Below are 12178 nucleotides of genomic sequence, written 5' to 3' on the forward strand. Positions count from 1 at the left end.
GCAACAAACATTTTATAAAGTTTTCAACAGTATCCACACAAAAAAAATCCATTTAAATCGTAAGGTTTTGTATCAAAATTTGTATAAACACAGTCGTGCTGCTTATTTATTTCATAAAATCATGAAACCTCAAACTGAAATACATACGGAAAAAACTCACAGACTTCTAACTATCTAGTAACAAAACACAGACGATTTCAAGTTGCCCCAAGTTGGTGATACTAGCCAGCGCATAAACATCTCTACTTCTCTAACACTCGCAGAAGGAAACCTCTAGGTCGAACGAAAATAAAAGAGAACAAGTTCTTTTGCATCCGCAGACGGTGAATATCTTTAGTCCAAACAAAGTGTCCCGTTAGGTAATTTCCAATTCCATTCAGCCCGTCATCAGAAAACAGAAACCAATGGATGCGCGACCGAAAACGTGGTAGAAAACGAAAGACAATAAATACCTACAAGTTGATAAAATGACCTCAACATGAATTTAGTTCTGGGCCGGCCATCGATCAATTCGCACATGATAAATGCATCGTTCGGTGGGCTTGCGATGTTGCAGGGAAATGTTCGTTTGGTTGGTTTGATTTCATTAGTGTTGTTAGTTGTGATATCGGTCAAGATCAAAGCTGAGACAACAGTCACCAGCAGCGATGAGACAATAACGGAAACTGTAAGTATTCGATTGGCGTTAAAAATTGAAGATAAACTAAACTCATATGTTCGAGTAAATAATAGACTTTAGAGGACACCACAGAATATGTTGATGTAACAGACGAAGATTCCGAACTGGAATGGACAACCCAATTAGTTGAACCGATCGCGTCATCTCGAGTATTAAACTGTACAGAATGTAGTAAGCAAATCAGCCTTTTTCGAAGTTAATTTCAACTATCAATAAAGGGAAACAATCCGTTACAGAATGTGGTGGTGGAGAATCGCTGGGGAAAATTGTCGGTGGGGATCCTGCTGGAGAAAACAGTTACCCCTGGATGGCTGCACTGTACTACAACAATCGGTTCACCTGCGGAGGATCGCTGATCACCGATCGTTACATTCTAACGGCAGCACATTGCGTAATTCGTCAGGATCCGGCTCGATTTCGCATTCAACTGCTGGTGCACAACCGAAATCAGCCAAACACTAATTCGGTGGAACGCAGCGTGAAGGCGATCAAAACATTTTTCTTCAACAGCATCTCGAACAACAACGACATTGGACTTCTCGAAATGACATTTCCGGTTACGATCAGTGACGATCGGTTGATACCGATCTGTTTGCCGCAAGCAGACGATACGGTGTACGAAGGGAAGAACGCGATCGTGACCGGTTGGGGCCGAACGGCCGTCGGAAGTTTGTCGGATACACTGGAACAACTGGAAGTACCGATTCTGTCGAACAAAAATTGCCGTCGCACAGGATATTGGGCTTTTAGGATAACGAATAAAATGCTCTGCGCTGGATTCGTCGAAGGCGGAAGGGATTCGTGTCAGGTTAGTGGGATTCTATAGTTTTCTGATTGGTGTGATTGATTAAGATGTTCTTTCAACGGTAGGGTGATAGCGGTGGGCCGTTGCAAGTGTTCAACAATGAGACCCGTCGTTACGAAATTGTTGGTATAGTGTCCTGGGGACGTGCTTGCGCGCAGAAGAACTTTCCAGGCGTTTACACCAGAGTCAGTCGATTTCTACGTTGGATTAAAAACAATACTAAAGATTCTTGCATTTGTAATTAAGCAGGGCCCTTGTTGAGTTAACGATAATATTTTGTGACCATTTATTTGAGATTCTCTTGTACGTACAATACAGTCTGTTTTAGATATATTAAAACTTTTTTTTATTTCTCTGTTAAACAGTAAGGACGGATACCGCATTACAGGTAAATGCACCACATGGACGGATTGGAAGCAATTGCAGCGTTGCGCGAAAAATTCTACGTTTTTCAGTTAGAACGCTCGGGTCAGGATCACAGAAAGCAAGGTGACCAGCCCAAAGGAAGCTACAGCTGGAGCACTGCCTGGTAAGCCACGGCACTGAACTGGTGATGGTTTAAGATTTTTACAGAGGGCTTCTCGGAAGTTTCGTACTGCCAATTGCTGGTTGTCCGCGTCAAAAGTCTGCAATAAAAAAGAAATGAGTAACATTTTTCTCGGCCACGTGTTCGATTAATTACCTGTTTGAAAGCGATGGTCGGGACGCTCTTCAGTGGCTGTTGCAGTTTGGCCGTTTCATCGCCGTAGTTCTTCAGCAGACTGCTTCCCTCGGTGGAGTTGGCACACTGTTCAATAGTCTCCCAGTTGTGAATTTCGTGCATTTCGGCGCACTCCTTACCAGGGAACTCGCCGGCTTTGAACTGCGCACGTTCCATCAAACAGTTAACGTACTCCAGGATTAGTACCTCGCGGGTGTTATTCGGCTGGTAGGAATTACCCTGGATGTGGTACAGGGCACAAGCATGCACCTTATTGGCGTAACATTCGTTTGGACCATGATGGCACTCGAACAGCGTTTCCGAACCTTGCGTACGGTAGCTCGCCTTGCCGAACGGAATAAATTTCAGATCCATATTATCCTTGAACTGTTTCGCTGCCGGGTAGAGCTGTTTGTTGATGAATGCAGCGCTATCCGGACAGAGGGCTTCATAGTAGATGTTAACCGGAACCTAGTGAAAATGCAGAATAATTCAAGTTAAAAAAAACTGTGGCATGAAATTGTTGCTTATGATTGATGAAAGGCACAATTAATATTTATTAGTTATGGCTAAAACCTTTCTCTTAACCGTGGGAAAATTATTTGTGATGCTTAAACAATTGAAATTAACATTAAAAAAATTTCGGCTAAAATAAATTAATAGTTAAACATATAAACGTGAAACTAGCGTTAACTAAGTACTAGCTTTTCCCGATCTCAACAACCGCCGGTACTGGCGGCTATTATCATGGCTCCCACATCGGATTCCGCGGGCTGTCATTGAATCAAAAGTCTACGTAATCATCCCGCGTCATCTGCTACAAATTACATCATTGTTGATCGTAGTCGCGTGTAGGTTTGTTGACAACCCCGTCCGCTTGTAATGGGAAATTTGCTTTCTGTGTGATCCCTAGCTTTCGAGTTAATTGTGGGAAGTCAGCGTTGAGTGTCTCTGATTTCTCCAAACTCAATAGGGCATTGATTTTGAAGGTATACTGCAGTTACCGGAACGGAAGCAGATGCTTTTTCCATTTACAGTATTGTCTAGTATAAGGCACATTGTGATGAAAATGCATTCTAAGAAAAAAAATCCCATTATAATTGGCGGCTTTAACCATGTACCTGCTATCTACTTAACATGCTGACTCTATCATTGCAACTCAAACGATAGTAGGATGTTTGCATTTAAAATAGCATCATTGCAGTTTTTCATAGCCGGTAAACGGTGCAATTTGTGCTTCAATGGTACATTGTAGATTAGTAGTATTGGTCATCATATCAGTAGTAATAGTATTCTTAAATTATTGATTTTTGTAGGCAAAAGTGGTCGAATAGAAATACTACGTCAATGCTTAATCATAAACATTTCACAACATGCCCTTGGTTTTTTGCTTTTTTATCGTTATGCATGTTGTAGGTATAAATGCAGTAACCGCAAGCACAGTAGGTGCTTGCATTCATACTCTGAAACAAAAACCATGGTATCTCGCACAATTTTGCAGAAAACGCATGCTTTTTCTAAGTACCATGAAAAAGCTATTAAAATTTACCATGATTCTTGTACAAGTAATATGTTCTCAGATAATTTTACCACCATTCATGGTCATGTCTAGTAATTTTGACTACGATTCTGTTATTTTTGTTATGTATCGGGGTAACGCCGAAAGTAACGCATAGTAATTTTGACCAGAACACTGCTTAAGCTAAACAGAAATCTTTTCTGCAAAAATTCACTGGTGTGTCCTCTTAATTTTACCCTCTAATATGGTAACAATTACCATGATTCTTGTTTCAGTGTACAGTTTCTAAAAAACTGCTCGAGCGAACCACGAAGATCAAAACAAAACAAAAAAAACAACAATGTAGAATGTTTGTTTTGGGCCGTATAAACCTTTGCACGGTGCCTAACCTCAACTCTGGTTTGACGTTTTTGTGTGTTTTGTTTTGATTCCCTTTGTAACCTAATTTTATTGCTAGTGAGTTTATTACTTGTAATTCGTACCACTTGTTTGTGGAAACCGGAAATGCCCGACTTTTCCGGAGCAGAAAAATGATATCAGTTCTGCACAACATATATTTTTGTCATTTTTGCAGTTTTTTGCTTCTGGGTCTTGCGAATAAGTAATCAAAACAAACCCCACAACACTGTCAAATCTGGGACGAAAAAAACGCACTGACATCTGCGTCCAATGCTTTATTCAATACGGCCCGCGATATGTGCGTTGATAACAGTTGCTGTTGAAAGGGATAGGGTTGCCAGTCCCCTGGCACGAACAAATTAAATGGCATAGCATTAAAACAAACTTACTGCGCGTCCATTCCCAACAAACGTTTTGCTGTATAATTGCTTATTAAGCGCTTGTTTAATGAATATTGGCTATATAACGGCTGAATAAGCTACTATTAAAATAAGATGTTTGTTGGGTTAATCGTATGGTTAACGACTTTTCCACGAACACGTCCAGTAAACCGTAAACTTGAAATTACGCCTCATCCAAATTCGTCGTCCAAGCTCCAAGCCCAAATTTTCGGGATGGAATACTAATGATTACATTGACAGTATTCAGATGTTTAACGTAGGACAACGTCTGACGGGAAAGCAAAAGTGTAACATCAATGCAAAATAAAAATAGCACCACCTAGAAAAAAAGTTACCTTGGCTCTCATTTGACAGCTGTTTGTTATGGTTTGCACAACAGTAGAAGTGAGATCGGTTTTTCCCGTGCTCGATCGAAGCATATGACGTTCGAGGTAATGATTAAAATCAATGCCTACCATGATGTTACGGGAGACAACTAAAATTTTGGAATTTTTTTTCTCAAGCTGGTAAAAAAAGACAAAGATACATGAAGAATATCTGATATACCGAAATTGACGATACATTATCCATTGTTGAAAAACAATTAGTGTACATTCGAAAACGGTCCGTAATCGGCTGTTCGGCGAAGTTTCCGTTTGATGTCCGAACAGGAGCGCTGTGCGGCCGTCATGTCAACTTTACGAATGCATCTCTTGATTCTACCAATCAACTGTTTGCAATTCGTGGCTCTCCAGTTATTTTTGTACACCAAAGAACTCAAAATCCCGAAGAAATCTTCGACGGGGCGCACTGGGACAGATTTTTCGGATCGCGGTTTTTGTGTAAAAATGGGATCGAATGAGTATCCAGGAACGATTGTGTTTTTTTTTTGGCGTAATGCGATGATGCTCTATTCGGCCAAAACACGTATTGTCCATCTGCATGATGTTTTTGGGGGCCATCCAGATACCACGTAGACAGAAAAATACCAATTTTCAACACCCCCGTCCCCCTCCGTGGACAAGCGTGGACATTCCCTCAACCCCCACCCCCCTCCCCTGTTTGTCCACGTGGACATTTTTTCTTATGTCAAATTTAACAAAACAGAAATGCATTGTTCTAAATATTGTTTTCAACTTGATTTATGCAGTATTTATCAAAAAGCTGACGTGAAAGGAAGCGCCAGTCTAAAGGCCGCGTCACAATGCATACGGTTTTTTAGGCGTTGCGGAAATTTGAGTTTTTCCATGGATTTTCCGTCAACTTTCCGCACCGTATTAAAATCCGTATGCAAGGTGTTGGGACCTTAATTCTTATGATCTTGTCTACTGCAAATTATTATCGACTGCAAGAAAGCTGATAGCTTGACTTTCGCTTGACGATTCTTCTCTGTCCAGAGTATCTTTGTTTAGAGTATCTTTATCCAGAACATCTCAGCTTGGCCGTCTACTTCAACGCAACACAAGACCTTTTCGACGCAATGTGATTCGTAAAATTTTTTTGAAGGCGAAGCCTTTTGGAAATAGGTTGTCGATGGAAGCCCTTTTTTGGCGAGCTGCATTTGATTTTGAGGCAAAATGCAATCATTTGGCGCAAGTGCGACCTATGTGATAAATGAGTCACGTGACTGGTGAATATTCGTGGATTCTTCCGTTACATTTATCATTTCACAAAGAAGGCAAGAGTTGTAAAAAAATTTCTATTGCAGTTCTATTGAGTTGTTTCTAATTTCTATTGCATGAAAAAAAAACTTGTCCACGTGGACATTTTCCGTACCCCCTCCCCCCCTTTCGTGGACAAGCGTGGACATTTTCATACCCCCCACCCCCCTCTAAGCTGTCCACGTGGTATGTGGATGACCCCTTGTAGAAACGGGATCAAAATTTTCTTCAAACATTCGTCTGGTGCATCTTAATTGATAGCCAAACCAGAGGGCTTGTTGAAGAAACGCGAAAGAAAACGATGTCCTTCTGCGTCCATAATTTTGGCTGGTCTTCCACTACCTTGCTTGCGAATAGTTGTTGGGCATCTTAGGATATGGTAAACAGTCGAAGCCGCAACATATTTGCTTTTTAAATGTTGTACCGTATATTTCTTGCCGAGACTACTGTGGCAGTTCGTAGAAGTGTACAACGCGCTCCCGAAATGCTTCTTGTTTCTACGTCATTTGAAGCAAAACAAGGCAAGCATAAACAAAACAAAAGATATTGACAAAAAGAGAAGAGAGAAGCTAACACATACATACTCTTATTTCTCTCTGAGCTCGCTTGTTGTTGAGTATAGAGGCCTCAAAAAAATTCCAAAATTTCAGTTGTCACCCGTTAGCTCTCTTTTACAGAGAAATCGGCATTGGCGTAGCTAGAGGGGGTGCCTAGGGGATCAGGCCCCCTCCAGAAATTTTCACCATTGGAAATTGAAAACCGGAAAAAATTCGGTGTGTGTGTTCTCAAAAATAATTCCCTCTTTATTTTTGTCCAAGCAAAAACCAAACGAATATCAACACCAAAACCTGACACGTGAGAGGGACGAGGTAGGCAATCTAATCACAAGCGAATGGAAGCAGTTTTTCGATGAACACATGAATGGCGAAGTTGCAAAAGGAGGCGGAATAGAAGCTAACCTGAGAGTGCCCATAGAAGATAGTAATGTTCCAGCACCTGATTTCCAAGAAGTTAAACGATACATCGAGTTGCTGAAGACCAATAAAGCCGCTGGTAAGGACCGTCTACCGGCAGAGCTATATAAATATGCCCATGAAATGCACGCAACGGTTCTACACTGGATTATTTCCCAGAGGATTGGATGGAAGGAGAGGCATAATGCTGGTAAGGCCGCATAATAAATACTCTCCCAGAGTGTTACACAGACTATTACCGATAGTACATGGTTTCGTAGGGAATTACCAGGCAGGCTACATGGAGCTCGGGCAACGACGGACCATATTTTTACCATTCGACAGATCAGATGTCGGGAGTACAAGCCACGAATCACATCTTTATTGTTTTTAAAGCAGCACACGATACAGTCGATCGAGACCACCTATATGGCAGATAATGGAAGAACACGGTTTTCTGCCTAAACTGATGTGACTTGTCATAGTTACGTTGGATCGAGAGTGTGTTTCGTGCACATCTCGGAGACACTCTCGAGTCCCTTCGAGTCGCAGCGAGGGTTGAGACAAGGTGGCGGCTAATTGTGCATACACTGTTCAATATCGCTCTTGAGAGGGTGCTCCGACAGGCGGGTATCGAAAACAGAGGCACAATTTTTACCAAGGATAACCAACTTCTACCCTACGACGACCGTACGAAGCTAACGTTGTACATAACCATTATTAGATCGGTATTTCTTTATGTAGTTGAAGCCATACGCGCCATTGCCGTGTGCGAGCGGAAGGTGCTGCAGACAATATTTGGCGGAGTTCAAACTGAAAGCGGAGAGTGACAGAGGCGTATGAATCACGAGCTACAGGCACTGCTTGGAGAGATTCCCATCGCACATCTGGCGAAAGTCGGTAGGCTACGGTTGTCCAGATATGCCCTAAGGATGCTGGACAATAATGCAACGAAAATAGTTCTCTACAACAACCCCATTGACACCAGCAGCAAGGGAGCTCCACGTGCAGGATGACTGGACCAGGTCAAACGTCATTTTTTGGAAGGCACCCACTAGGCCCCTCTTAGGAAAATTTCCTAGCTACGCCAATGTAAATCGTACGGAAAATTCATCGAGCAGACTCAAGTGTTGGAAGCTATCCGTAAAATATAGGTTCACTTAACCGTATCGAGAAACGTGGGAAAAAAGCAAACTCTTCCCAAAGAATAAATGTAGAATTCGTAGAATTGTCGTAAACCTGAAACGAAGAGCATCCCAAGTTCGTGGAAGGTCCGGTCACTACACGTCGAGTGCAACAAGTTCTCTCGAGTAATAAGAACTTGGAGCGGCGTAATTTTGGGCTTGGAAAACCCAAGTTGACAGAACGAAATAGGCAGACAATACTATATTGTAATAAACGCTCTGTTTCTATACATTTTATGAAATGTATACAAGAAGACAAGTTAAAATTTCTTAAATGGCAGTGCTCCGTATATTAGTTTTATCCGTTCGACTTTCATCAGGCCACAATCACACACCATTTCGCATTTTGAAAAGTTTGAAAGGAGGAGGTTGATTTGAAATATAATTGCCTTTTAACTAATAACCGAACGTGTTAAAATTATGATAGTTAAAATATCACATGCACATGCACATGCATATATATGCACATTAGTAGTTCTTTTTAACACTCTGTTTATCAGTTGTTTAACACTTGACCGTAAAACAATCCAAAGTATGTAAACAATTGCATGCAACTAATTGTAAAGCAACAAATTAAACGCCCAAACCCTATTTTCGGATCAAACAATCGCTAATTTTTCCTCATTTTGAAAATTGCTGCATCATGTCACATGCATGAATATTCCTTTTTCACATAAGACATCAGATTTGAATAAATTATTGCAGCATGTAGATACGATCGAGCGGAAGATAGGGCTGGTCGCTTACTTTTTATAACTATTCACTTTCAGGACATCAAATTGGACTAGGTTTGTCGCGTTCCTAGCAAATCTTGTTCGGACGAGCGGACTTTATCACTTCTTCTGGCGTACTTCCCAAGCACAGATAACAAATTAGTATAAGTGCGCAATAATTTGGGAATTACGATGAGCAGGAACGTTGGTGGTGGTAAAGTCATGTGCTGGAGAGGTTTTTCCCTTCAAGGAAAGCTTCCTTTGGCATCATGGATTACAACGAAAATGTAGTCGGAGCTCGAATGGCTATGTAGAAATGCTGCAGATAAGCTTGATTGAACACGGCGAGGCATTGATGGGACCAGACTGTTTTACAGCCAAATAATTCTGCACTGTGGATAAAACAATGGCTTGCTGATGGCCAGCCTCTTCTCCGGATTTGAATCCAATCGCAAACCTGTGGTCCATCCTTGCCCGTCATGCTAACGAAAACGCCAAGTGATTAAAATAAATTTTAAAAAGCTAGGTACTCGTGCACGGTGTATTATCTAAACTAACTGATGAGAATGCTTTTCTAAACCTCCTGGGTACAAACGGCAGCATCAATCACAGGACATATTTGTGTGTCCTTGCAATAAAATTTGTTACCTCAAATAATAAACTACCAAGTGCTCACGCTGAAATAAACGAATCATATTTGGCAACGAGCTTGTGGAGCTTAAAGCTCGACCTTCAGTTGAAGCTCTCAAATCTGTGTCTTTTTATTCATCTGGCATGACAATAATGAAAATTCTGAAAAAAAATCACTTCGATATCGAAGAATGAAATGCACGTAAATCACTGATATATTATTTAACAAACCTACTTAAAATCAAACTAGCACTCCCAGTGACTCACACTGATATTACGTTCTAGTTACTGCAAGGTAACACTTTCGCTTTTTTTACGTGGTTTCTTTTTTCAAACAAGCTTTATTGTTATCAAAACATGAACTGTACAGGCAGCTAATGGCACAAATTAACATGCCTCGCCTACTGTGTGTCGGCAATTGCGGTAACAATTGAACGATTTCATTAGCTAAATTGCTGTTTGTACCTGACAAGCTATACTAGCTGTAGGTGCAAGACCGAAAATACTCGTGTTTGCTATCAAGTTGTTGAGTTACAATACCGCGAGTAGAATTGCATTTGTTTTTATCATTTCAGAATACTCCAAAAATGTAGAAAGTTTCGTCCAGCAAGATTCAGATTCGATCTACAATTTTGTCAGCATGTAATTACGGCCTGGGCAGTTTTGTACTTTACGAGCCATTTTCCACATTGCCGCTATTTAGAGGACCATCGATTTTTCGTCACCTTGCCCATGTAACATTAGTTACCATAGCAATCATGCATGCTTGTTATTCATTCTTCACCGTCAAAGCAATTGCCGTATAATTACGTCCAAAACAATCGAATGCAAATGATGACTCATTGCATTACTGTTCAGTGGAACCTCACCGAATGGCGTGAAGTGTGGAGCTTCCGCAACCGGCACCTTCTTGCGCTGTCTCGCGGGTCGGAGCTCAGCAGACGCACATAGAATAAGAACGAAGAAGTGTCAACGGTACACACACGAGAACACTCTTCTAGCTCACCTCCCCGAAATCAACATATTCCCACCAACACACTTTCAGTCAAAGAACATTCCTCTAAAGAACATTCATTGGCTGCGTTTACTTAGATGCTTGATGACGGTTCACGTATGTCAGGTGCTTGGTTCCAGGAGTTCAACGATTAACCACATCATCACATTCCAGCAGTTGCTCCAGTCATAACGACCGGAGCGTGACAATAAGCAATCAAGAAGGGAAGGTAAACTCACTATAGGTACACTGCTTTCTTCTGTGGGAAATAGAGAAAAGGTTCCAGGCTGGGACCACACCCTACAAGCCGCGTGATGCGCGAATTAGAACGCTGCCACTGGGAACGATTACACTCACCTTAGATTGTGCGTAACTCCCAGCTACGAACAAGCTTAAAAGCAACACAATGTTCTTAATCGACATTTTAGGCCAATGTAATGTAACAGATCACTTTCGCTGCAATCTTTCCCTTTCACAATCGGTAAACAGGTTTTATTCGGGGGAGACTTCACTTAACAACACACAACTACGCTGCGTGCTAACGGTTGGGAACGTCGTAACTGACTGAATAGTTTGTTCATGTTTTTTTCCAACTCATGCCAGCAGCAGCGGTTACCTCCTCCTCAACACCATGAAATGACGATCTGTCGAAGGTATTTACATGCATACAGATACGCCACCACTACGAAGCGTGCAACCTGTAGGCTGTAGCCAAAATATAGTTAAAGCACTAATGGAAAACAAACTATAGAGAATGCAATAACCGTTGAAGGTGCTAACCATGCCAGCAAACGTGATGTCGCTTCGGATTCAATGAAACCGCAACGCGACTCTGTGTATTTTGGTTATTAGCACATCTTAAAATTGGAAAAGTATCTGTCATCATCCGCCGTCGTATCGCAGTCCAGTACCCAGAAGGGAGAGAGTTGATATTTTTCCGATCGTGAGCAGGCGGACCAGAGCGATACTGGAAACCTACTTTTAGCATGCCCTATTCGTACTCAACTCACGTGATAACTAGTGGCTGCGTTTTGAAATGTTGAAGTTTTTACGTGGTTTTGTCGCATCGTGATAAGCACGTTATTCGAAGCAATTGATTACCGAAATGTTTGCTAGTTGGCTAAAGAGTTTCAAGTTCTGATGTTTTAATTATTACTAATATTGTTATGATGGTTGTAGTCCTTGAAGATGACTCGTCTTTTTCGTGTGCAACGATGCGATCGAGTGTTGAATCAGGCACCTGATGTTTTGTTTTGTTGGGAACGTATTGATACAATAGTCGTGTGTATAGAATGTGTCAAGTTCTGCATAACTTATGAGCAACATATGCCAACGCTAGGAAAACTTTGTACGCTAGCCGTTTACCATTTAGTTTAGTTTGACACACATAAATGAAAATAGCATGCACGATAACATCGTTGCAGACCTATTCTGGTTTTTATTAACTTAGGTAATTGCTTATATTTTTGTGAGTTTCAATAGAAATGTGTATAATATTCATGCACAACTTCAGTAGCGCGCTATAGCGTAACAATCCAAGTAACAATTTCAGGCTGATCAA

At 41.3% G+C, this 12178-nt stretch overlaps 2 protein-coding genes across 2 annotated transcripts; one reads left to right on the top strand and one right to left on the bottom strand.

Annotated features, from left to right (window-relative positions):
• The first annotated feature begins 837 nt into the window (after nucleotides 1-837).
• Nucleotides 838-1729, top strand: LOC128746150 (trypsin-1-like). The gene is made up of 3 exons (XM_053843199.1): nucleotides 838-850; nucleotides 916-1487; nucleotides 1550-1729. Exons 2-3 carry the CDS (start codon nucleotides 987-989, stop codon nucleotides 1727-1729), a joined length of 681 nt encoding a protein of 226 aa, XP_053699174.1. The 5' UTR covers nucleotides 838-850; nucleotides 916-986.
• Nucleotides 1730-1740: 11 nt separating this feature from the next.
• On the bottom strand, nucleotides 1741-11190 carry LOC128746161 (GILT-like protein 1). The gene is made up of 3 exons (XM_053843207.1): nucleotides 10975-11190; nucleotides 2167-2655; nucleotides 1741-2110 (listed from the first exon to the last, which is right to left on the bottom strand). The coding sequence occupies exons 1-3, from the start codon at nucleotides 11038-11040 to the stop codon at nucleotides 1940-1942; spliced, it is 726 nt and encodes a 241-aa protein (XP_053699182.1). The 5' UTR covers nucleotides 11041-11190; the 3' UTR covers nucleotides 1741-1939.
• Nucleotides 11191-12178: the final 988 nt, after the last annotated feature.

The sequence above is a fragment of the Sabethes cyaneus genome, chromosome 1, assembly GCF_943734655.1.
Source record: "Sabethes cyaneus chromosome 1, idSabCyanKW18_F2, whole genome shotgun sequence".
In the NCBI taxonomy this organism is placed as follows: Eukaryota; Metazoa; Arthropoda; class Insecta; order Diptera; family Culicidae; genus Sabethes; species Sabethes cyaneus.